Raw genomic sequence first — 25,357 nt, 5'->3', positions numbered from 1 at the left:
TGTGCCTCAAACCACGCAGCCATGGCATCAGAAATAGTGTAAAATTTGGTATTTGGTACCGTTGAGGTGTTTCTTCAGGTTTGGAAACAGATAGTCGGAGGGAGCTAGATCTAGTGAATAAGGTAGGTGGTCAAACAGCTGGAAGCCCAGCTCTGCCAGTTTTGCCGTGGTGTCTTGTGCAGTGTGAGCAGAGGCATTGCTTGCAGGAACTAGATTCCTTTGGACAGCTAGCCACGCCTTTTGGCCTTTAATTGGTCCAAAAGTTTAATGTAACACCTTGCATTGATGGTGGAACCCTTTTGAAGGTAGTTCACTAGCAGCACACCCTCCAGAACACAGACATTATCACCTTAGTGGCTGATTTCTGCACCCTGAACAAGTAGAACCACTGTGCATCCAATCTTTTGACTGCTCTTTGTTTTCAGGATCATACAAATAAATCCAGGTCTCATCCATAGTGACCAGTCGATCCAGGAAGTTCTTATCAGTCCAGAAACGCTGACAAATGGATCGGGAGGTTTTCAATCACATGCTTCTCTGATCTGTTGCAAAACATTTGGGAACCCACTTTGCAGATAGCTTCCTCATATCCAAATGTTCATGGATAATGACACAAACACATTCACGGGAAACCCCATGATGTCAGCTATTGCTTTTGCTCAAATTCATCGATTTTCTAGTATGAGGTTGTGCACAGCATCGATAATCTCCGGAACAAAAACCACTATCAGTCATCCAGGACGTTCCTCATCATTGGTGCTGTAGTGGCCCGTTTTAAGTTTGGCAATCCAGTTCTTCACTGTGGAATATGAAGGATATTGATCCCCAATGCCTACGACATATCACCATGAATATCCTTTGCAGACTTTCCTTGCAGAAACAAGAATTTCATCACTCCTCTGCTCTCAGCTGCTGTGAATATCGCATTAGACTCCACCATGTTGTTTTCCCCCGTGTGTAGAACAGTGTTGCCACCAGCAACAAACACAAAATTTTGAAAACATATATTAGACATATAAGGCTTTCATGTGATGTAACAATACCATAGAAACAAAAAAAAGATCACAAAGCCAAAGATTTATCTGCAGTCCCTCGTATTTAGAAAACCATGCATCATTTCCTTTAATACTTCACAAACATTTGCTACTTTGTGTTAGTATATCACATAAAATACATTTAATTTTGTGGGAGTAACATTTAAAAAAAAAAAAAATGTGTAAGATCATGTCGTATGAATACATTTATATATAGGAGGGTACAATAAAGCTATACATTTCTATGAATACCATATTAGCACTCAGCACAGCTCAGTGGTTGTACAGAATGGTAATTTGGCCACATGTATGTTGTCAAAGTGACCGAGCATAGCGATTTACAATAAAAACCCTTTCTAGGTAAGCGCAGACACTTCATTTCATACAGTAAGAAGTCTCAATATACCAGCCCAGCCAAAGACCATTGATAGAACATTTCAAAAGCAAGACAAAATGGATTTCTTATTATATCTGTGTACAAGTACAGCCTTTTTTCTAGTAGCTGCATGATTTCTGTGCTAGAGAATAGTTGCGCTTGTAAGTGGAAATGCAATTCATTACGTTCCATCAGTGCTACTGTAGCACAATGACAGAAAACACGCAAAAGCAAAATCTAATATTGTGCTCCATGTCAACATTGGTTATTATAAGGATTTGCCTTTGTTAAGAGAACAGAAGATGTCGGTCTCGATTTTATGCTTACGTTCACTCTTTATAAGCTCTTGTTCCTTTTACTGCCCCCAGAATATATAATCGTAACAAAAATGAGCCAAGCTTTTCCATAAAGGAGCACATCCAAAAATTAAAATGCTTCACCTTTCCGAGAACAGTGGCACTGTACCCTAGATTGTCCAGAAATCGGCATACAACGTAGTAAACTTTAAAGGGTGCTTTACACGCTGCGACATCGCTAGCGATCTCGTTAGCGATGTGACATGCCAGATCGCAGATGCGATCTGCCGAGATCGCACATCGGTTGTTTTTATAGCGCTGGTCACATGTACGATGTCGGCAGATCGCATCTGCGATCTGGTGTGTCACATCGCTAACGAGATCGCTAGCGATGTCGTGGCGTGTAAAGCACCCTTAAATCAATGCTTTGCGCACCAACACAATTTGTGTGGTGTACCAATTGTTAGTATATAAATTGCAAAGTGGATCGACTCCAATAAAAAGTAAATGAACAGTGTGTGTAGTGGCACCACTCTACTGCTGTGTATCTGTATATTATGCCTTCTAGTGATAATTACTATACTACACTGAAGATCAAAATTAGAACGCCACACAATTTTCTTGTTTTAAATCAGGTTCATTTTTATTTAACAGCAAAATTATACCACACATATAAATTACTGGAGCAACCAGCACGTAACTTATCACAGGAGACCAACCAGAGCGACGGCGATAGAAGATGAAGACGCCGTAAGGCTAGTATAAGATGGGGTCCGGGGACTTAAATTTAAAGCACCACTCCAGTGGTGCAATGAAAAAAATAAAGCTGGAGTGTGCTTTAAAAATCGTGAAAGTTATACAGAAAATAGATGTAGCAGTTATGTGAAATGATGATATATTCATTTTTACATCAAATAATTTGAGTGAAACTGAAGATTTTGTAATAAAAGTTTCATTTTTAAGCCTACTTTCATGTTAGGCTAAGGTCACATTTCCGTTGTTTTAAATCAGTCAGGTCCATCATTGCGACTGAGCGACGTCGTCTTTTAGATGTCAACTGTCGCAACGGATGTGTTATTTCACAGGATTTCGTTCACAGGAATCCTGTGAAAAAACTGTCCGGTCGCGTCCGTTGCATCCGCTGTGCGTCCGTTTTTGGACGGATCCGTCGTGATCAGTTTGTGTTTGGGACAGCCCAGTAGGTGTGCCAAACATGCTGGGCATGCTCAGTAGTGCATGACAAAATCCAGCACTGGATTCCGTTGTAAGACGAATTATGACACAATCCAGCACCATAGACAAACATTACATGCTTGACGGATTGCAACGGATTCCTGCGCAGTGCGTTAATTTTGACAAACCAAAAAACGTTACGATCTGCGTGGTTTCCGCCCGGCGGTCAGTCCAAAAACAACTGATGCTCCGCGCAGCAGATGCAACGCAGGGTCATCAGTCGCAATCCGCCACTGATTCACGTCGATGGGAAACAATGGAATTAACCAAACGGATTGCGTTGTTTATCAGAGCGGCGGGTTGTGACTGATACAAAATAACGGAAATGTGAACCTAGCCTTATGGGGAATAAAACATTGTATGGAACATGCAGTCTTGTGAAAATTTTGGAAATTGTTCTTGTGTTCAGTGAGATACTGATTCAAATATTGCTTATGTTAGGGGGTGTACTCATTTATACTGTGCACTGTGTGCCACATACCAACATAGGCCACTTCATTGCTTCTTAATTACCGATTGATGAAAAACAACAGAAATTTCTATGAACACCGAAAATTCCTACTAGACTCTAAATGGTAAAGGGAAGAAACATACCTTGTCTTTTGATTACAAAATATAAACCATAAGAACTTTTCTAGATAAGGGAGGGAGAACACGGGAATCATCTTGACATAACCTTTCATCATTCAGTGCTTGTAAAGGGATTGTTTTGACGTACGGTGTGGACTTTTTGACAGCACTTAGTTAGGATTCTGGCACTGCCTCAATATGACAAAGCCCATGCAATGAAGCATAAATTCAATAGAACCCGCTTTCCCCAGTAGAGCAGAAGTATAAATCAAAGGGAAGAAAAGTCCATGTAATAACTAAAATATTTCTGTCATGCCATACAAATCATGTGAGAAGGGAAGAAAAATCGGAATACTTACACTAAATTTGATTATGTCATATATCAAATATCGTGGCACGACTTGTCCTTTCACTTTATCAATAATCATTTCCTTCAAAAGAAAAAAGAAATAAGACATTTTCACTACGCAGGCTTCAAGTGATCAGTCAAGTAAAATCCTGATGGTATTATACCCTTAGACTTAAAACCATAGTGTTTTGATGTTTTTAGCTCACGTTTGCTGACTCTCTCCATTTTATTTGCTTGCTTGTATTTGCTTGGCGTAAGTGATAGCTGCACTCTAATGGTCACAACCAAAAACAGTGCTCACGCTGACCCTGGCTATTTAACCACCTAAACTTCACAATCAATAGTGATCGCAGCATTAAGGGGGCTGGGAGAGAGAGTGCGCTCCATCTCCCACCCGATCAGGACCCTGTGACAGGATTACAGGAGCCCGATTTTTTCAACAGTAACCAGAGGTCAAATGTAGGTCAAGTGACGACCTACAGGTTACCTGGTTATGGTGGCCTGTTAGCTTGTGCCAGCAGCATGGTCTAACAGGCGTTCTGACATGTATAATTCCTTGGAATGCTTGTCAATTGCAATGAATTACACCAGCGATCAGACAAAAAAAAAAGTCAAAGGGGTACTCTGGGGAGATAAAAATATAAAAAAAGCTGATCTCGCCACTGCAGTTCTAGTATCTTTAGATCATTTGTAAATCAATAAAATAGGAGCTAGTTTTCATCCTTCCCTTATGGAATGTTACGTCACAGACCAGTATAAAGCTCCGTGCTGCAGCATATAACAGGGGTTATGGCGGTGGTGAGGCTGCCAGCCATATGCTCTTCAATTAAAATAAAAACAATTCTTCAACTGCTGCCTTCCAAAGATCACAATAAGGCTCAGCTAACATTTATTTTGCACTCTATGCTGAGTGTTTACATGTAAATCTCTGAAAAACGTGATTCAGACAAAATTCCCAGTGGAAAATTCCCTGAAGTGAAGCAGATGGAGTCACTTTGAACTCCCATCTTCTCGGTTGTCTGGTAGTGCCTATCTTCTTATGTGCCTTTTTTAGGTGTGCACAAAAATACAGTCAACAACAGTTTTGAGCTCTTTTGAAAAGAACACCACTGAATGCCTCATTATAGTGACTGGATCAGTCGGGGGTTTCACCTGAATCACTTATTTTGAAGATGTAAACGGAACCCTAATATAGGTGTTCAGCATAGTGCACAGGATAAATGTGAACTGATCCAAAAGGTTCTATACCTCAAATTGCCACCAATAGCACACAATTCAACCCACAAAAAAAAAAGGTCCCTTAGGTACGTTATCTGTTAACGGAAATATAGTGGGCTATAACATTACTGACAGCACAAGGGTTATTGAAAGGCACTATGATTCCCCCAAAAAAGAAATCCAGGAAAATCTGCACTCTCAAATCCAAATGCTTCCCCCCTTCTGAGTACCAAAATGTGCCTAAGGGTAGTCACACTGGCGTATAACTCACATGGATGCAATGTGATAAACACTCGCATTGTACTCAGACTAATGTTAAATAAAATGGCACCTCAAATCTGCAATTGTCAACGAGTCTCGGCTCATTCGCACACATAAAAGTCTATGGGTCTCTGTAAAACATCGGACCGCACTCGGATGTCATCCGAGTGCAGTGCAATATATGCAAAGACATACAATGGAGAAGTTGGAGATATTAATCTATCCCTCTACAGTGCACCTGATATCAGATTGCAAGATCGGATCACAATTGCAAGACACTCAACTCACGCTTGCACCATTAGCTGTCACGGACGTGACTAACAGGGTTACACCAAATACCAAAAAACCCTAGTAGGGGTCAGTACACACAGACTACACAGGGGTCACAATACAACAGTACAGTCACACGTGAGGTATTGTCATGTTAAGGAGAAATTGTGTAACACATTAAGAGGCCTTTTTTACCTATTTCCCTTGTGATATTAGGAAATTTTGGGCTAAAGCAACATGTCACTGGTAAAAAAGTAATTATTTTTTCTCTATTCTCATTTTTGAAAATTAATACTTTAGGGCCAAAGTAAATTTTAGTGGGAATATTTTTTTTTTTTTTAATTTTTACAGCCCAATTACATACATTTCCGTGACTCATTTGAGGGTTAAAATTGCTCACTACACCCCTAGATGAATGCCTTAAGAGGTGAGGTTTACAAAATGGGTTCACTTGTTGAGTTTTTCTGCTGATTTGGCATGTCTGGGGGATCATTAATTGTGACACGGTGTTTGAAATCCATTCCAGCCAAAATGGCGCTCCAAAATTTAAATAACGCTGCTTACCTTCCGAAGCCTGCCGTGCACCAAAACAGTCATTTTCCACCACATATGGAGAATGAGGAGAAATTGCATAACAAATTGTATGGTGTATGTTTTCTTGATACGGCAGTTGCTATCAATTCCAGCCGATTTTGCATTCCAATAGTCAATTGGTGCTCCTCTTCCAAGCTCTGCTCTCCAACTGTAGTTTTCCACAAAATATGGGGCATGAGCAAGAAAATGGACCATATAAATTTGTTGTATATTCTATCCTGTCACCCTTGTAAAAATAAAAAAGTATGGCTAAAGCAATAATTCTCTGGGTAAAAATTAAATCTTTATTTTTTCCTTCCACACTGATTTAATTCTGGTAAAGCACCTTAAAGGTTAATAAACTTTTTGAATATAGCTTTGAGTACTTTGAGGGGTGTAATTTTTAAAATGGTGTAACTTTGGGGTATTTTCTGACACATTAGACCCTCAAAGTAATTTCAAATGTGATATGGTCCCTAAGAAAACAAAGTACATTTTTGTAAATTTTGTTGGAAAATTAGAAATTTCTGATAAACTTTTAACCCTTTTTAACTGCCTACCCCCAAAAAATGTTTCATAAATGGTGCATATGTAAAGTAGACATGTGGCAAACATTATTTATTAATGATTTTGTATGATATACCGTAACTGTCTGGTTTAAGACAAGACAAATCACTGATCTTGGGGAGAGCAGCCAGAGAAAACACTGCCGGCAGCCAACGAGGGCGCTCAACACAGTGAAATCCTAGGTGCATTGCCCCCTGGGAAATATGCAAATCAATAAAGTCCATGGAGCTTCTGTTAGGAGTCTCGACACAGAAACTAGCCAGATATCCATTCGGGAAGGACCTAGCCAAGGAGTGGCTCTTTTTAGGAAACCACCGTAACCACCATATTAAATGGCCCTTTTAGTCAATATCCAACTCTTTGACAAGTTTAAAGATATGACAAGGGAAACAAAAAGGCAAGGTATCCACCCACAGACAGCTGTTTCGGGGTATTGCCCCTCATCAGTGTGGAGTAGGATTCTGGCCAAGTGGGAGCAATGCCTAGTAGACCAACAAGATGCAATGCACCTAGGCAATACACATAGGATTTCACTGTGTTGAGCACCCTCATTGGCTACCGGCAGTGTTTTCTCTGGCTGGTCTCCCCGAGATCAGTGATTGTTTTGTCTTGTTGGTGTACTAGGCATTGCTCCCACCTGGCCAGAATCCTACTCCACACTGATGAGGGGCAATACCCCGACACAGTTGTCTGTGGATGGATACCTGGCCTTGGTATTTCCCTTGTCATATCTTTAAACTTGTCAAAGAGTTGGATATTGACTAAAAGGGCCACTTAATATGGTGGTTACGGTGGTTTCCTAAAAAGAGCCACTCCTTGGCTAGGTCCTTCCCGGAGGGATATCTGGCTAGTTTCTGTGTCGAGACTCCTAACAGAGGCTCCACGGACTTTTTTGATTTGTCTGGTTTAAGGACATAACAGTTCAATGTTCAAAAGTTGTGACATTTTCCCATATTTGTGAAATTTTCATTCAGAAACGCAAATGATAGACCATAATTTACCACTAGCATGAAGTACAATATGTCATGAAAAAATCTCAGAATCACTGGGATCTATTGAAGGGCTCCAGAGTTATCACCTCATAATGTGACACTGGTCAAAATTTAAAAAAATTGGCCTGGTCAGGAAGATGAAAACAGGCTACATGGCCCTCTAAACCAGCCGTGGGCCATTAATTTTCACGAGGGGCCAGATGAGAAACCATGACTATTGTGGAAGGCCGAACTTATTGTCTGAAATGAATTCTGCTCATTAGTACTGTTTTACAGGGACATGCAAGAGTTTGGGCACCGCTGGTCAAAAATACTGTCTTGTGAACTGTTAAGCAAGTTGAAGGTGCATGATCTGTAAAAGGCATAAAGTTAAAGATGACACATATACATATATATCACTGTGTTTGTGACGCACCTCCGGCGTCATTAGCGACATCGCAGCATATAACACCTCTGAGCAACCTAAAATGATCGCAAAAGAGGTAAAAATCGTTGGTATTAGAGAGGTCGCTCCAACACCAAAAATCGTTGACAGGTGAGTAGCGAGGTTGTTTGTCGTTCCTGCGGCAGCACACATCGCTATGTGTGACACCGCAGGAACGAGGAAACTCACCGTACCTTCCTTCCCGCTGGCAATGAGGGAGGGAGGAAGGAGGTGGGCGGGATGTTTGGCCCGCTCATCTCCGACCCTCCTCTGCTATTGGGCGGCAACTTAGTGACGTCGCTATGACGCCGAATGAACCGCCCCTTAGGAAGGAGGCGGTTCGCCAGTCACGGCGACATCGCTAGGCAGGTAAGTAGTGTGACGGGTGTAAGCGATGTTGTGCGCCAGGGCAGAGATTTGCCCGTGTCGCACAACCGACGGGGGCGGGTACGCTTGCTAGTGATATCGGTACCGATATCGCAATGTGTAAAGTACCCTTTAGTCTATTATGGATTTTGAGGTGTGTTTAGGATCATTCTCCATTTGTAGAAGCCATCCTGTATTCAACTTCAGCTTTTTATAGATAGCGTTATGTTTGTATCAAGAATTTGTTGAAATTTCATTGAATCCATTCTTCCGTCTACCTTTGAAATGTTTCCCATACCATTGGCTGCAACACAACCCCAAAGCATGATTGATCCACCGTCATGCTTAATGGTTGGGGTTCTTTTCCTGAAATTATGTGCCCTTTTTTTCTTTACCCACAGTACCTTTGATCATTGTTGGTAAGGAGATCTACATTACCTCATCGGTCCACAGGACTTGTTTCAAAAATGCATCAGTCTTGTTTACACGTTCTTAAGGTCATATTTATACAGGTGTCTCTGAGCAGTAGAACAACGTACCACAACTCCAGAGTCCACTAAACCTTCTGTAGGTCTTTTGGAGTCAAGTGGGGGTACTGATTTGCCTCTCTTGCACTCCTATGAGCAGCTTTCACAGAAAACTTGCTGTTAACCCTAGACCGCGCAACCATAAAAATATACCATAGAAAACAAGTGACCTAGCAGGCCTGCGAGGCCCCAGGTATGCGTTTTAAAGTTAAGAAGCTAAAAAAACAGGATGGCTTCAACATATAATGATCCTAAACACATGACCTTACATTTATCCAAATAAAACCTGAATTGTTATTTCTCAGCCTAAGCCTCCAGCTTATATAAATCCTTCTGCAATATTAAATTATCGTCATCTATCTTATATACTCTGCAGAGTTTATCATCATCCCAAATATTGAAATCCTACTCTGTATTTCCCCTACAAGGTCATTAATATGTTAAAAAAGAAGAGAGCCAAATACTGATATTTGTAGTACCCAACTGTTAACAGTCATCCAGTCTGAGCGTGTGCCATTAATAACCACACTTTGTTTTATGTCAATGAGCCAGTTCTCAAATCAGTTACACATTTTTTCCTATTCTCATTTTATATACCAACGTTTTGTGTGGCACTGTATCAAACGTCTTTCAAAAGTCCATATAGACAAGATCCAATATATTTACCTGGTTCAGTCTGAAATTTACATCGTCACAGAAGTTGACTAAACTGGCAGGAGCCAGTTTCCCTGCTAATCACAGCCAAGGACCTCTCTGCTCACTCCTCCTTCACTGCAGAGCACGCAAGCAGGAGGGATGCTGGGATGTGAGGAGCGGTGAAACTCTGCCCACAGCCCAGTGACTCACTGAGACTGGGGCCAGCCGCGGTGATGTCAGGTGAGCAGGAAGTTGATGTGACATCACCGAATCCCTAAGGTCATGGAGGCCGGGAGTCAGGCGATAGGGAAGAGTGGACTGCAATAGCGCCACTCACAGGCACTATGGGCAACACAAGGTATTTGAGAGAAACCTTGTTTCTCAACATAATATCATTGTGGCCAATAATTAATATGGGTAAACCACTTCTTTAAGGACAGCAATGGATGTACTGATGATTAACAGGGAAAGGGATTAACCCCAGTAGAGAAGAAGAGAATGTCATGGAGAAGTTTGTGTAGCCTAGTGCTGTGACCTTCTACAGCCGGACACCACAGGACTGTGTCAAGAGTAACACACCAATGACACCAAAACTATCACTTTTGAGTCTCTTAATGTTTATGTAGTTGAATAATATTTCTGGATTATTTTTACTTTCTCTGATAAGGAGTCTCTTCATCTCAAAACTTTGCTACTTGATTTGCTTTGTACAGAATTTGCCTTTCCGCTAGCCTTTTTGCTTTAATTTTCAAAACGCTTTATTTTTGTAATTTATTGCACTCCTTAGAGCTCTTATTAGCCCAAGTGGTTTCTTCCTATTTCTAGCTTGTTTATTCACATAGGGTATATTTTGTGCAGAGGTCCTCTTCTGGATGCTAATAAAAGTGTCCGGTATACCTTGTGTACCTTTATTTCTCAGGACATTGTCCCAATTTATGGTATGCCTTATACGTTTGAAATTCGCCTTGCTGAAGTTTAGTGTCCATCTAGCCACTCTACTATACATCTTATGAAAGATATATGAAAAACTTATTATTTTGTGATTACCATTACTCAAGTGACCTCCAACTCGTATCTTTGATATGCAATACGGCCTATTGGTTAATATTCGGTCTAGCAGTGCCATCCTTGTTGGGTCCTGAACCGGTTGTGAAAGGCAATTGTCTTTCACGGTTGTCAAAAACTTGTTTCCTTTGCTGGACCTGCAGGTTTTTGCTCCCCAATTTATTTTAGGGTAGTTGAAGTACCCCATAATAATGACTTCTCCCTAATTCGCTGTCTCATCCATTTGCTGTATGAGGATATTTTCTGCCGTTTCCCTTATATTTGGAGGCTTACAACAAAGCTCATCAGCATTTCATTTTTTTTTCTCCCTCTCCTAATTTTTACCTATCCAGATTTTCATTAGCATCACATATATTTCCACGTAGGAAGAGTTTTAGGGACAATTTTACATATAAACACACCTACCTCGTAGCCCTGTAAATTAAAACCCCAGTCATAACTCCATTAACATGTCTCCATTATCTCCAACATATTTTTTTTTTTTTTTAAACAATTTTAATTTTTTCCCAACAATATAATTTTTAATTCCTCTATCTTGTTGGTGAGGCTGATGCCATTAGTGTACAAGCATAATATAATTATAACCTCTCAATAAATGCCAGCCTCAATTTCATTACATATGCCTAGATCACTATCTACACCATCTTCCCCTACTGTACAGTAAATGCCCTCCACCAGTCCCTAGTTTAACCTTTTCGCACCAGAGCCTGTTTTTGCCTTCGTGACCGGACCAATTTTTTGATTTCTGACCAGTGTCCCTTTCACAGGTTATACGTCAATGGATCCTGGTGATTCTGAGATTGTTTTTTCGTGACATATTGTACTTCTTAATTTTATGCCTATTCTGATGATATCTTTTGCATTTGTAAAAACATCGGAAATTTGGCGAAAATTTTTATTTTGAAACTTTTAATTTTTATGACATTAAACCAGAAAGTTATGCTTCAAAAAATAGTTACTAAATAATATTTCCCACATGTCTACTTTACATCAGCACAATTTTTCAAACATCATTTTTTTTTTGTTAGGAAGTTAGAAGGGGTCAAAGTTCATCAGCAACTTCTCATTTTTCCAATAAAATTTACAAAACCATTTTGTTTTAGGGACTACATCACATCTGAAGTGACTTTGAGAGGAATAGGTGACAGAAAATACCCAAAAGTGACACTATTCTTAAAACTGCACCCCTCACACTGCTCAAAACCACATCCGAGAAGTTTATTAACCCTTTAGCTGCTTTACAGGAATCAAAGCAATGTAGAAGGAAAAAAAATGAAAATTTTACTTTTTCCCACAAAAATGTTATTTTAGCCTCACATTTTGCATTTTCACAAGGGTAACAAGATAAAATGCACCATAAAATGTATTGTGCAATTTCTCTTGAGCATGCAGATACCTCATATATGGTGGAAGTCTACCGCTTGGGTGCATGACAGGGCACGGAAGGGAAGGAGCGCCATTTGAATTTTTGAAAGTTAAATTGGCTGGAATCATTAGCGGACGCCATGTCATGTTTCAGGACCCCATAATGTGCCTAAACAGTGGAGCTCCCCTACAAGTGACCCCATTTTGGAAACTAAACCCCTCAAGGAATTTATCAAGATGTTTGGTGAGCCCCTTGAACCATGAAAATAAATTAAAAAAAAACAAAAAAAAAAACCCACCACAATTGTTACTTCAACCATGTAGCTTACTTTTTCACAAGGGTATCAGGAAAAAATGCACCATAAAATACATTCTGCAATTTCTCCTGAGTACGCAGATATGTCATATGTGGTGGAAATCTACAGTTTGGGCGCACGGCAGGGCTCGGAAGTGAAGGGGCGCCATTTGACTGCAAAATTAGCTGCAATCATTAGCGGGAGCCATATTGCGTTTGGAGAACCTGTGAGGTGCCTAAACAGTGGAGCTCCACTACAAGTGACATTTTGGAAACTAGACACCTCGAGGAATATATCTAGACGTTTGGTGAGCACCTTGAACCTCCACGGACTTTACAGAATTTTATAACACTGGAAGTGTGAAAATGGAAAATGCATTTTTACCACAAAACTGTTATTTCAACCAGATAGCTTTTTTTTCCACAAGGGTATCAGGAAAAAATGCACCATAAAATGTATTCTTCAATTTCTCCTGAGTACAGCAATACCCCATACGTGGTGGAAATAAATTGTTTGGGCGCACAGCAGGGCTCGGGAGGGAAGGAGTGCCAATTAAACTTTAGAGCGCACAATTGTCTGGGCTAGCGGACGCCATGTTGCATTTGGAGAGAAATCCATGTGAGGTCTTGTTTTTTATGTGACAAATTGATATTTCTATTGGTACCATTTTTTGGCACATAACATTTTAGGATTTTTTTTTTATTTTCATTTTTGGTAGGTAGAATTAACATGAAACAAAAATTCAGGAATTTTTTTTTTTTTATATTTTTTTATGCAGTTTACTGCTTGGTAAAAGTAACACAGGTTTATTCATCCGGTCAGTACGGATACACAGATACCACATTTACATATTTTTTTTATGTTTTACGCAATAAAAACTTTTTTTAGAAAATAGAAAATTTTTTGCATTGCTGTATTCTGAGAGCAGTCAGTTTTTTATTTTTCTACTGATTGAGCTGGATGGCGGCTTGCTTTTAGCGGGACAAGATGTAGTTTTCAGTAATAAGATTTTTGTTTATGTTCAATTTTTTTATGGCGTTTTATTCCACTTTTTCTCTGCAGTATGATGAAAAATCATTTTTGATGCACTTTTTTAAAAACTGTTCACTGAAGGGGTTAAATAGTATGACAGGACAGTTTTATAGATCAGGTAAGGCTGGATGCGGGGATACCAAATACGTGTACATTTTTTGTTGTTTTTTTTTTGTTTTTATATAAATAAATGTGTTTTTGGGTATAATTTTCTTTTCTCTTATTTTTACATTTTGCAGGGGTTTGTTTTTGTTTTACTTTCCTTTGCTTTTTACCTGGTCCCTATATGGGACTTTCACCTTTCTCTGATCACTGGTATAATACATTACCATGCAGCAGCAGCACAGCAATGCATTATACTGACAGTGTCAGGGTGCACTGCAGAATGCCTGTCACATCCAGCTGCAGGCTAGATCTCACAAGCCACCATAGATGGCAGACCTGGAGTCATGTGACCTCCAGTTGAAATGACAACCCAAGGTCCTGCGTGATCTGACACAGGAGAGCCGGGAGCGGTAAGAGAAGCAGCTCTCTGTACCTCTGAAACTTCTATGTGCCGTGATCACTATTGATCACAGCAGATAGACGATCACAAAGGGTTAACATCACCAGAACCTAATCCAATTAGATCCTGGTGATGTCTCCGGGCAGCACTATTGTTCTGCACCGGAAACCCAATGATACCAGCAGGCAGGGGGTCGCGATCCCCTCCTGAATGCAGACTGTCGATAAACGTCACTTCTGCACAAAGCCCAGCAGATGCTGACGTTTATCTACCGTCGGCGGTCCTGAAGCGGTAAACATTCCTTCAAGCTTCCAGCCATTTTCCCCTGCACAGATGCACTCTCCCTATTGAGGTTAATTCCACCCCAGTGTAGAGCCTCTAGATAACAGAGAAATTGGCCCAGTTCTCCAGAAGCCTCAAACCCTCCCTCCTACACCAATTCCTGAGGCACTTATTTGCCTCCCTAAACTCCCGTTGCCTCTCGGCAAGGCACGAGGGATTGTGGCAGTATTATAGAATTCAAGGTCCTTGCTTTAAGCTTGCAGCCTAATTCCCTGAAATCTGTAATCATCTTCCACCTACCACTAACTGTCATTTGTGCTAATGTGCACCATGACCTCTGGGTCCTCACCAGTCCCTGCTAGTAATCGGTGAACCCACTCAGCAATGTGCTGAACTCGAACGTCAGGAAGACAACACACTGTTCAGCAATCCCTGTGTGAGAGTAATTTGTGACAGATTGCACTGTTCCCCAAATAATAGATTTCTCCACTACCAGCACCTGTCTGGAGGGCCTTAGCAAATTTGTTGTGGTGTGCCAGCCAGATCAGGACCCTGACACTCTTCTGTATACCCCACCTGCTAAATGTCACCAAGCTAGCTGCCTCACTGTCCTTCAACTCCATACTAGGATGCTTCAACAATTTACCCAGCAAGCAGCAGGTAAGCAAAAGCAGACTGAGGTAAGAAAGCCAGGGCTGAATTCTCGGTTTTAACTCTCAATGAGCATGCAGTCTTCAGATTGCATTGCAAAAACCAGCTAAGGCCCCTTTCAGACGTCCCTGTTTCAGGTACGTGTGACATTCGTTTTTAAACACAGATGCCACACGTACCCATGTTATTCTCTGGAGTTACTCACACGGCCGCTTTTTTACATGGACTGTATGACCCCCTCATGACCCTGCACGCACACACGGAGACATGTCCGGTTTTTTCCTTCTGCAGCACGGGTGTCACACGGATCGCACACTGATGTGATCTGTAAGACATCAGTGTGACATGGAGAAAACACGGGTCTTTGAAATAAAAAGTTTGTCTATATTAACCTGTATCCAGCGCGGTTTTCTTCAGCTCTGTCTCCTGCTTCTAACCCCCGCTCATTATATTCATTGTATATTCTCTGCACTGAGTACTTGGAAGCCGGAGCATCGCTGGGGACAGCACCGCAGAACGCATCGCAGGTGACAGATGAGTATCCAGCAAGCAAGCAGTGTGAGTGCAGTGACGTCCAGGAGGTCATTGGAGTTCCCAATGAACTCTGATGAACCCGTGAAGTTGCAGTGGTGACACGTGCTGAAGTGGGGGTGTCAAAAGAGTTAATTGGGAACTCCAATGACCTCCTGGACGTCATTGCACACACACTATGCTGGATACTCACCTGTCACCAGCGATGCGGTCCCCCCTACCCCCCGCTGTGCTGTCATTGCAATGCTCTGGCTTCCAGGTCCTCAGTGCAGTGAATAATCAATGAATATAATGAGCGGGGGTCAGCAGCAGGAGACAGCAGAGCAGAAGAAAACAGCGCTGGATACAGGTGAATATACAAAATCTTTTTCTAAAGACCCGTGTTTTCTCCGGTATGTGACACGCATATGACCATACTGATGTGTGTGGCTTGTATCTGATTAAACACAGAAGTCTGAAAGGGGCCTAATAAGTCCCTTTAAGTACAGTGCCTTGCGAAAGTATTCGGCCCCTTTGAATTTTTCAACCTTTTTCCACATTTCAGGCTTCAAACAAAGATAAAGTATTTAAATTTTATGGTGAAGAATCAACAAGTGGGACACAATTGTGAAGTTGAACGAAATTTATTGCTTATTTTAAACTTTCATAAAAAAAAATAAACTGAAAATTGGGGCGTGCAATATTATTCGACCCCTTTAAGTTAATACTTTGTAGCACCACCTTTTGCTGCGATTACAGCTGCAAGTCGCTTGGGGTATGTCTCTATCAGTTTTGCACATTGAGAGACTGAAATTCTTGCCCATTCTTCCTTTGCAAACAGCTCGAGCTGAGGTTGGATGGAGAGCGTTTGTGAACAGCAGTTTTCACCTCTTTCCACAGATTCTCGATTGGATTCAGGTCTGGACTTTGACTTGGCCATTCTAACACCTGGATACATTTATTTGTGAACCATTCCATTGTAGATTTTGCTTTATGTTTGGGATCATTGTCTTGTTGGAAGACAAATCTCCTTCCCAGTCTCAGGTCTTTTGAAGACTCCAACAGGTTTTCTTCAAGAAAGGTCCTGTATTTGGCTCTGTCCATCTTCCCATCAATTTTAACCATCTTCCCTGTCCCTGCTGAAGCAAGAGCAGGCCCAAACCATGATGGAGTTTCAGTTATAGTCCAAATACTCTTAAACATTTCGACACTGTATGATGAGATAGATCCTTACCCTGTTCAGTGCTTAACTGGTGATCAATTCCAGTTGCATTGTTAAAACAATTACCCATGGAGATTCTCCACAATATCCTGTCTTCTCTTGCATTTGTTTGTCGAGGGTGAGCAGCCTTCTTGAGGGACTTGAAATAGTTCGTGACATTGTAAACATGCAATATTCTCGAAATCGCAGACAATTGTGGAATGACCAACTTCTCTTGCTATGGCTGATAGGGTCACCCCTATGGCATTCATCTGGACAACCTGCTGCTGGAGGGTTTCAGTCACTTTGGAACAGCACAGTTATGTTACCCGTTAAGTTTGTCAGATAATTAAGGAAATTTACACCAATAACTTTCAGGTACCTGAAAGTCTTCTCCAATTTTGGTCAGTGTTTTTTTATATTTATCTCATTTACATTTTTATTATGTGTTTTTGTGTAAATCAAATTTTATTGGGTTTCCAATATAAGATTTTAAAGTATATTACATTAATTATTACATTAATCGTTACTATAAGCACAGCCAGCTCGCAATATGCTCCAATAACCCATTGTCTCACCAAGGGAAACCTTTAAGGGTATGTGCGCGCTAGGCGTTTTTTTCACGCTGCGTTTTTATGTGCGTTTTTGTCTCAAAAAACGCACCCGCGGCTAAAAAACGCGACAAAAACGCATGCGTTTTGCCGCGATTTGGTGCGTTTTTTGCTGCGTTTTTGCGCACTGCGTTTTTAATCAGTGCACAATGCCATTAAAGATTGTTGATGAAAAAAAAAAAAAGGTCTGATGTCATTTCCTTCTTCAAAATGTTCATTGTATGCAGGAGAGCAGATAGCTGCAGAACTAGTGTATGCAGGAGAGCAGACAGCAGCTGCAGAACTACAAGGCTCAGCATCCTCCATCCAGGACTGTATGCAGTTTTTTGCCCAAAAAGAAAAAAAAATGACATGGGCTTCGCCATATTTTTGTATGCTAGCCGGGTACAGCAGGCAGGTACGGGCTGCCCCCAACCCCCAGCTGCCTATTTGTACCCGGCTGGGAACCAAAAATATACAGAAGCCCTTTTTTTTTTTTAATTATTTCATGAATTTCATGAAATAATTAAAAAAAAAAAAATGACGTGAGCTTCGCCTAATTTTTGAGTCCAGCCGGGTACAACTAGGCAGCTGGGGATTGGAATCCTCAATGCAGGGTGCCCAAGCTTTCTGGGCACCCCCACTGCGAATTGCAGTCCGCAGCCACCCCAGAAAATGGCGCTTTCATAGAAGCGCCATCTTCTGGCGCTGTATCCAACTCTTCCAGCTGCCCTGATGCCGGGTGGCTAGCTGGGTAATAATGGAGTTAGGGCTAGCTGTATATTATTTAATGCCCTGAATGTCCGAATCTTCTCTGATTAAAACCGCCCTGGGTTCTATGGCCAACACAAAAAGAAGCGGTGACAAGGGGGCAACCCTGCCTTGTACCATTTGTAATTCCAAATGGATGTGATAAATGATTATTTGTGAATACCTTGGCTGTGGGACATGTATAGAGGGCCATGATGGCTTTTATAATTTGGTTTGTGAAGCCAAATCTAGATAGGGTATATTCAAGGTATTGCCAGCTTACCCTATCAAAGGCCTTTTCCGCATCAAGTGCAATCAATAAAAAGGGTTTTTTCTTAGTATTAATATGTGAGATGAGGTTTAACCCCTTCAGCCCCCAGCCTGTTTTCACCTTAAAGACCCGGCCATTTTTTGCAATTTTGACCAGTGTCACTTTGACAGGTTATAACTCTGGAACGCTTCAACGGATCCTGGCGATTCTGACATTGTTTTTTCGTGACATATTGTACATCATCTCAGTGGTAAATTTAGGCCGATATGTTTTGCGTTTATTTGTGAAAATTTCGGAAATTTGACGAAAATTTCGCAATTTTCAAAATTTGAAATTTTATGCCCATAAATCTGAGAGATATGTCACACAAAATAGTTACTAAATAACATTTCCCACTTGTCGGCTTTACACCAGCGCAATTTTTGAAAAAAATAAAAGTTTCCGTTAGGAAGTTAGAAGGGTTCACAATTTCTCATTTTTCCAACAAAATTTACAAAAAAAAATTTTTTAGGTACCACATCACATTTGGAGTGATTTGAGAAACCTAGGCGACAGAAAATACCAATAAGTGACCCCATTCTAAAATCTGCACCCCTCACTCTGCTCAAAACCACATCCATGGAGAATAGATGAAGCCGGTCTTTTTTAGCGCTAGTAATAGATCTATTAACTCAGGTTATCTTTGTGAATAAATTATGCTTTATTTGTGACAGTCTAAGTCAGATAAAATAAAGCTCTTGTTAACACTACGCGTTTCAGCAGGAATATACTGCTTTCCTCATGTGTAGCAAGAGCCAGTACACTTCAAATTTATAGATAAAACGGCCTCTTTGATGGGGCTTAAGGGTGTGTCTTTGTTAAGACAATTTTAACCCTTTTAATACCAAGTAAAACTGTGTTTTTTATAGTAAAAGTAATTAATTAAAATATAAAAATTAAGTAGAGTCGGATATAAAATAATATAAAAACTATAAGAATATTTAAGATAGTCTGGACTATTGTTATCTTAAAAAAACATATAAAATATATACATCTGTGTAAACGTATACCATTAATAACTAAAAAGGACAGGAACCTCCTAATTTATCTCTATACACTATATTAAAAAGAATTTATGTTAGTTTTTATATATATTAGTTAAAGAAACCTTCATAACCTTATCTACATATATTTACACATATATCTTCATATATAAACATATGCATATGGATACATATAACCCATACACGTACAAATTCATTGTTAATCTTTAGCATTATAAATTACCATTATTCATTTTTATTTTTATGATAATGCTAGTATTATTATTAATTCTTTCATAGATTTATATTCAAATATTTCCCAGAAATATGCATAAAATTTATTTTTAATCTATTTTGTATGATAATTTCATTTTTAATTACTTTTTTATCTTTTTGTTTGTTTAAATAAATTAAGTTTATTTTCTTATATATATATATATATATGTATTCATATGCGCACACATCTGTAGTCTTATATACACTTGCCTATATGCGTATATGTTTACCCCAGGTATTAATTAATATTTTTATTATTTTGCAACGTTATCTATCATTATATTGTGACCTTCAGGGGTCAAAGTGCCCAATTTGAAGATCCAATAACTTTCCCTTTTAGTGAGTTTAATTATTGCTTGTGGATCTTTCTTATCCACAGAGTCTATGATAGTAAGTTTCATCATTGGATTTTTATTATGCACACTATTATAGTGTCTTGAAATACTATGTAAGGGGTAACCGTTTTTTATATTATATCGATGTTTATTCAGGCGTGCATGCATTTCCTGAATGGTTCTTCCCACATATTGGGTACCGCACGGGCACTCGATCAGGTAAATTATATATGTAGAATGACAGTCATATCTCTGTTTTATTATAAACACTTCTTTTGTAGTTTTTGACATGAAGGTTTTTTTATTTTTTGTGATTACCTGACAGCATAAACATCTTGATGTCTGGCATGGGTAGCAGCCCCATGTATTAGGATTATTAATATTAACGGTTATTGGTTTCAGAAGGGTATTACTTGGTGCAATTAAATTGCCTAAATTCTTGTTTCTTTTATATATAATAATTGGTTTTTGTGGTATATAGTCTGTTAGTATGGGGTCTCCTTTTAATATAAACCAGTATTTATTAATCAATCTCTCAATTTGAGTTCTGGGTTGACAATATGTGGTGACAGGGCTCCATCTAGATAATTTGGATTTTTCATCTTTTTTAGGGGCATCCATTTGCTTTGGTTGTACACATATTTCCTGAGTTAGGGAGTTTGCTTTCTCATAGGCATCCTGTATTAGTTTCTTGGGGTATCTTTTTTCAAGAAATCTATGTTTGAGGATTTTGCATTCTTTGTTATAATCAATATCTACTGTGCAATTTTTTCTAATTCTTCTGTATTGCCCATACGGTATATTCTTAATCCATCTAGGTAGATGTCCGCTATTATATTGTAAATAGCTATTCACATCCACTGGTTTAAAATGTGTGGATGTTGTGATTAATCCTAATTCATTTAAATTAATTTGTAGATCTAGGAATTGGATAGTTTTATTAGAATAGGTAGCCGTGAATGATAAGCCCCATTCATTCTTATTAATATCCTCTACGAAGTCCAGTAATTTCTCAGGGGGGCCCTTCCATATGATGAACAGATCGTCAATAAATCGACGATAATGTATTATATTTTCCTTATATTTGGATTGCCCGATGGAGATGGATTCAAATGCACCCATAAAGATGTTGGCATAACTGGGTGCGAAACGCGTCCCCATCGCGCAGCCTCTAACTTGTTTAAAGAAGTCACCCTCAAAAGTGAACACATTGTTCTCTAGGATAAATTGTATCGCCTTTATTATAAATTTCCGTTGGGGTGTTGAGATTTCCCTGTCATTTAATAGTGTTTTTTCAATGGCTGACAAGCCCCTACAATGTGTATTTTTGGTAGAAAATAAAAAAATGGCACTGAATAATTAATGATGTCGAGAAATTTTTTCTCTTTTTTGTTTAGTATTCCTTGTTGTGAAGCATCTTTTATGATCATACCGTAAAGAGAAAAAAAAAAAAAAGATAAACAAAAAAGAGAAAAAATTTCTCGACATCATTAATTATTCAGTGCCATTTTTTTATTTTCTACCAAAAATACATAAAGATCCGTTAAATCCACCAGGACGCCCAATAATTTCAGGGGTTAATTCCATAACCAGCAACCTATCCCACTTTGTGGACTTATTCTTACAAGAATATGTGTTAAAGTTAGAGTCCTATTTAAAGGACTCAACACAATTGATTAGGGAACTATTAGCTTTACCCCCTCTAAAAAACAGCTTACTTCTTACAATGGATGTCAGCTCTCTGTATAATAATATAACACATTGTAGGGGCTTGTCAGCCATTGAAAAAACACTATTAAATGACAGGGAAATCTCAACACCCCAACGGAAATTTATAATAAAGGCGATACAATTTATCCTAGAGAACAATGTGTTCACTTTTGAGGGTGACTTCTTTAAACAAGTTAGAGGCTGCGCGATGGGGACGCGTTTCGCACCCAGTTATGCCAACATCTTTATGGGTGCATTTGAATCCATCTCCATCGGGCAATCCAAATATAAGGAAAATATAATACATTATCGTCGATTTATTGACGATCTGTTCATCATATGGAAGGGCCCCCCTGAGAAATTACTGGACTTCGTAGAGGATATTAATAAGAATGAATGGGGCTTATCATTCACGGCTACCTATTCTAATAAAACTATCCAATTCCTAGATCTACAAATTAATTTAAATGAATTAGGATTAATCACAACATCCACACATTTTAAACCAGTGGATGTGAATAGCTATTTACAATATAATAGCGGACATCTACCTAGATGGATTAAGAATATACCGTATGGGCAATACAGAAGAATTAGAAAAAATTGCACAGTAGATATTGATTATAACAAAGAATGCAAAATCCTCAAACATAGATTTCTTGAAAAAAGATACCCCAAGAAACTAATACAGGATGCCTATGAGAAAGCAAACTCCCTAACTCAGGAAATATGTGTACAACCAAAGCAAATGGATGCCCCTAAAAAAGATGAAAAATCCAAATTATCTAGATGGAGCCTTGTCACCACATATTGTCAACCCAGAACTCAAATTGAGAGATTGATTAATAAATACTGGTTTATATTAAAAGGAGACCCCATACTAACAGACTATATACCACAAAAACCAATTATTATATATAAAAGAAACAAGAATTTAGGCAATTTAATTGCACCAAGTAATACCCTTCTGAAACCAATAACCGTTAATATTAATAATCCTAATACATGGGGCTGCTACCCATGCCAGACATCAAGATGTTTATGCTGTCAGGTAATCACAAAAAATAAAAAAACCTTCATGTCAAAAACTACAAAGAAGGGAATTTTGTTACTTACCGTAAATTCCTTTTCTTCTAGCTCTTATTGGGAGACCCAGACGATTGGGGTATAGCTACTGCCCTCTGGAGGCCACACAAAGCACTACATCAAAAGTGCAAGGCCCCTCCCCCTCTGGCTATACCCCCCAAAGCAAGAAGGAGGAAGCCAATAACTGGTTTAAACAAATTAACTCCGAATAACATCGGAGAACTGAAAAACCGTTCAACATGAACAACATGTGTACCCGCAAACAACAAAAAAACATCCCGAAGGACAACAGGGCGGGTGCTGGGTCTCCCAATAAGAGCTAGAAGAAAAGGAATTTACGGTAAGTAACAAAATTCCCTTCTTCTTCAGCGCTCTATTGGGAGACCCAGACGATTGGGACGTCCAAAAGCTGTCCCTGGGTGGGTAAAGAAATACCTCATGTTAGAGCTGCAAAACAGCCCTCCCCTACGGGGGTGTCACTACCGCCTGCAGGACTCTTCTACCTAAGCTGGCATCCGCCGAAGCATAGGTATGCACCTGATAATGCTTGGTGAAAGTGTGCAGACTGGACCAGGTGAGCCGAAGCCTGGTGACGTAATGCCCAGGACGCACCCACGGCTCTGGTTGAGTGGGCTTTTAGCCCTGAAGGAACCGGAAGCCCCGCAGAACGGTAGGCCTCTAGAATTGGTTCTTTGATCCATCGAGCCAGGGTGGCTTTAGAAGCCTGCAACCCCTTGCGCGGACCAGCGACAAGGACAAAAAGTGCATCGGCACGGCGCATGGGCGCCGTGCGGGAAATGTAGATTCTGAGTGCTCTCACCAAATCTAGCAAACGTAAATCATTCTCATACCGGTGAACCGGATGAGTGCAAAAAGACGGTAAGGAGATATCCTGATTAAGATGAAACGAGGATACGACCTTAGGGAGAAACTCCGGAATGGGGCGCAGCACTACCTTGTCCTGGTGAAACACCAGGAAGGGAGCCTTGGATGACAGAGCTGCCAGCTCAGACACTCGCCGAAGCGATGTGATCGCAACGAGAAACGCCACCTTCTGTGACAGGCGAGAAAAAGAAACTTCTTTCAGAGTCTCGAAAGGCGGCTTCTGGAGAGCAACTAGAACCCTGTTCAGATCCCATGGATCTAACGGCCGCTTGTACGGGGGTACGATATGACAAACCCCCTGCGGGAACGTGCACACCTTAGAAAGACGTGCTAGCCGCTTCTGAAAAAACACGGATAGTGCTGAGACTTGCCCTTTGAGGGAGTCGAGCGACGAGCCCTTTTCTGACTCCTATTGTAGGAAGGAAAGAAAAGTAGGCAATGCAAATGGCCAGGGAGACACTCCCTGAGTAGAGCACCAGAATAAGAAAATCTTCCACGTTCTGTGGTATATCTTAGCAGACGTGGGCTTCCTAGCCAGTCTCATGGTGGCAACGACCCCTTGGGATAATCCTGAAGACGCTAGGATCCAGGACACAAAAGCCACCCAGTCAGGTTCAGGGCCGCAGAATTCCGATGGAGAAAACGGCCCTTAGGGACAGTAAGTCTGGTCGGTCTGGTAGTGACCACGGTCGGGCCGACCGTGAGATGCCACAGATCCGGGGTACCACGATCTCCTCGGCCAGTCTGGTGCGACGAGTATGACGCGGCTGCAATCGGATCTGATTTTTTGCGCAGTACTCTGGGCAAGAGTGCCAGAGGTGGAAACACATATGTGAGCCGGAACTGCGACCAATCTTGCACTAAGGCGTCTGCCGCCAGAGCTCTGTGATCGCGCGATCGTGCCATAAATGCCGGGACCTTGTTGGTGTGCCGAGACGCCATTAGGTCGACGTCCGGCACCCCCCAGCGGCAACAGATTTCCTGAAACACGTCCGAGTGAAGGGACCATTCCCCCGCGTCCATACCCTGGCGACTGAGGAAGTCTGCTTCCCAGTTTTCTACGCCCAGGATGTGAACTGCGGATATGGTGGATGCTGTGTCCTCCACCCACATGAGGATTCGCCGGACTTCCTGGAAGGCTTGCTGACTGCGCGCCCCTTCTTGGTGGTTGATGTATGCCACCGCTGTGGAGATGTCCGACTGGATTCGGATCTGCTCTCTTTCTAGCCACTTCTGGAAGGCTAATAGGGTAAGATACCCTGCCCCGATTTGAACATCGATCTGAAGGGTGGACTCCTGCTGAGTCCACGTCCCCTGAGCCATGTGGCGGAGACAAACTGCTCCCCACCCTGACAGACTCGTATCTGTCGTGACCAGTGCCCAGGATGGGGGCTATGGCCACTATAGCAGAGAGTCCTCGGCCGTCTGGGAAAGGGAGACTTCCCTGTCCAGGGAGGTTGACTGCCCGTCCCATTGGCGGAGAATGTCCCATTGCCGTTGGCGCAGATGAAACTGCGCAAAGAGAACTGCCTCGATGGCTGCCACCATCTTCCTTAGGAAGTGCATGAGGCGCCTTAAGGGGTGCGACTGGCCTTGAAGGAGAGACTGCACCTCTGTCTGCAGTGAACGCTGCTTGTTCAGCGGAAGCTTCACTATTGCTGATAGAGTATGAAACTCCATGCCGAGATACGTTAGTGATTGAGTCGGAGACAGATTTGACCTTGCCAAATTGATGATCCACCCGAAAGTCTGGAGAGTCTCCAGTGTAACATTCAGGCTGCGTTGTCATGCCTCGAGGGAGGGTACTTTGACGAGTAGATCGTCCAAGTATGG

General features: G+C 40.9%; 1 protein-coding gene across 2 annotated transcripts in view; it reads right to left on the bottom strand.

Moving 5' to 3' along the window:
* The window catches only part of RNGTT (RNA guanylyltransferase and 5'-phosphatase), a 668,054-nt gene that overhangs the window by 364,947 nt on the left and 277,750 nt on the right, over window positions 1-25,357 (bottom strand). For both annotated transcript variants that reach the window (XM_075338411.1, XM_075338412.1), the window contains exon 10: window positions 3,869-3,940. In XM_075338411.1, the coding sequence (XP_075194526.1) occupies window positions 3,869-3,940 (72 nt within the window). The remainder of the gene's footprint in view (window positions 1-3,868; window positions 3,941-25,357) is intronic.

The sequence above is a fragment of the Anomaloglossus baeobatrachus genome, chromosome 3 (genome assembly GCF_048569485.1).
Source record: "Anomaloglossus baeobatrachus isolate aAnoBae1 chromosome 3, aAnoBae1.hap1, whole genome shotgun sequence".
Taxonomy (NCBI): Eukaryota; Metazoa; Chordata; class Amphibia; order Anura; family Aromobatidae; genus Anomaloglossus; species Anomaloglossus baeobatrachus.
The sequence above is the reverse complement of the archived record's forward strand: the minus strand, read 5'-3'. Positions and strand labels throughout refer to the sequence as shown.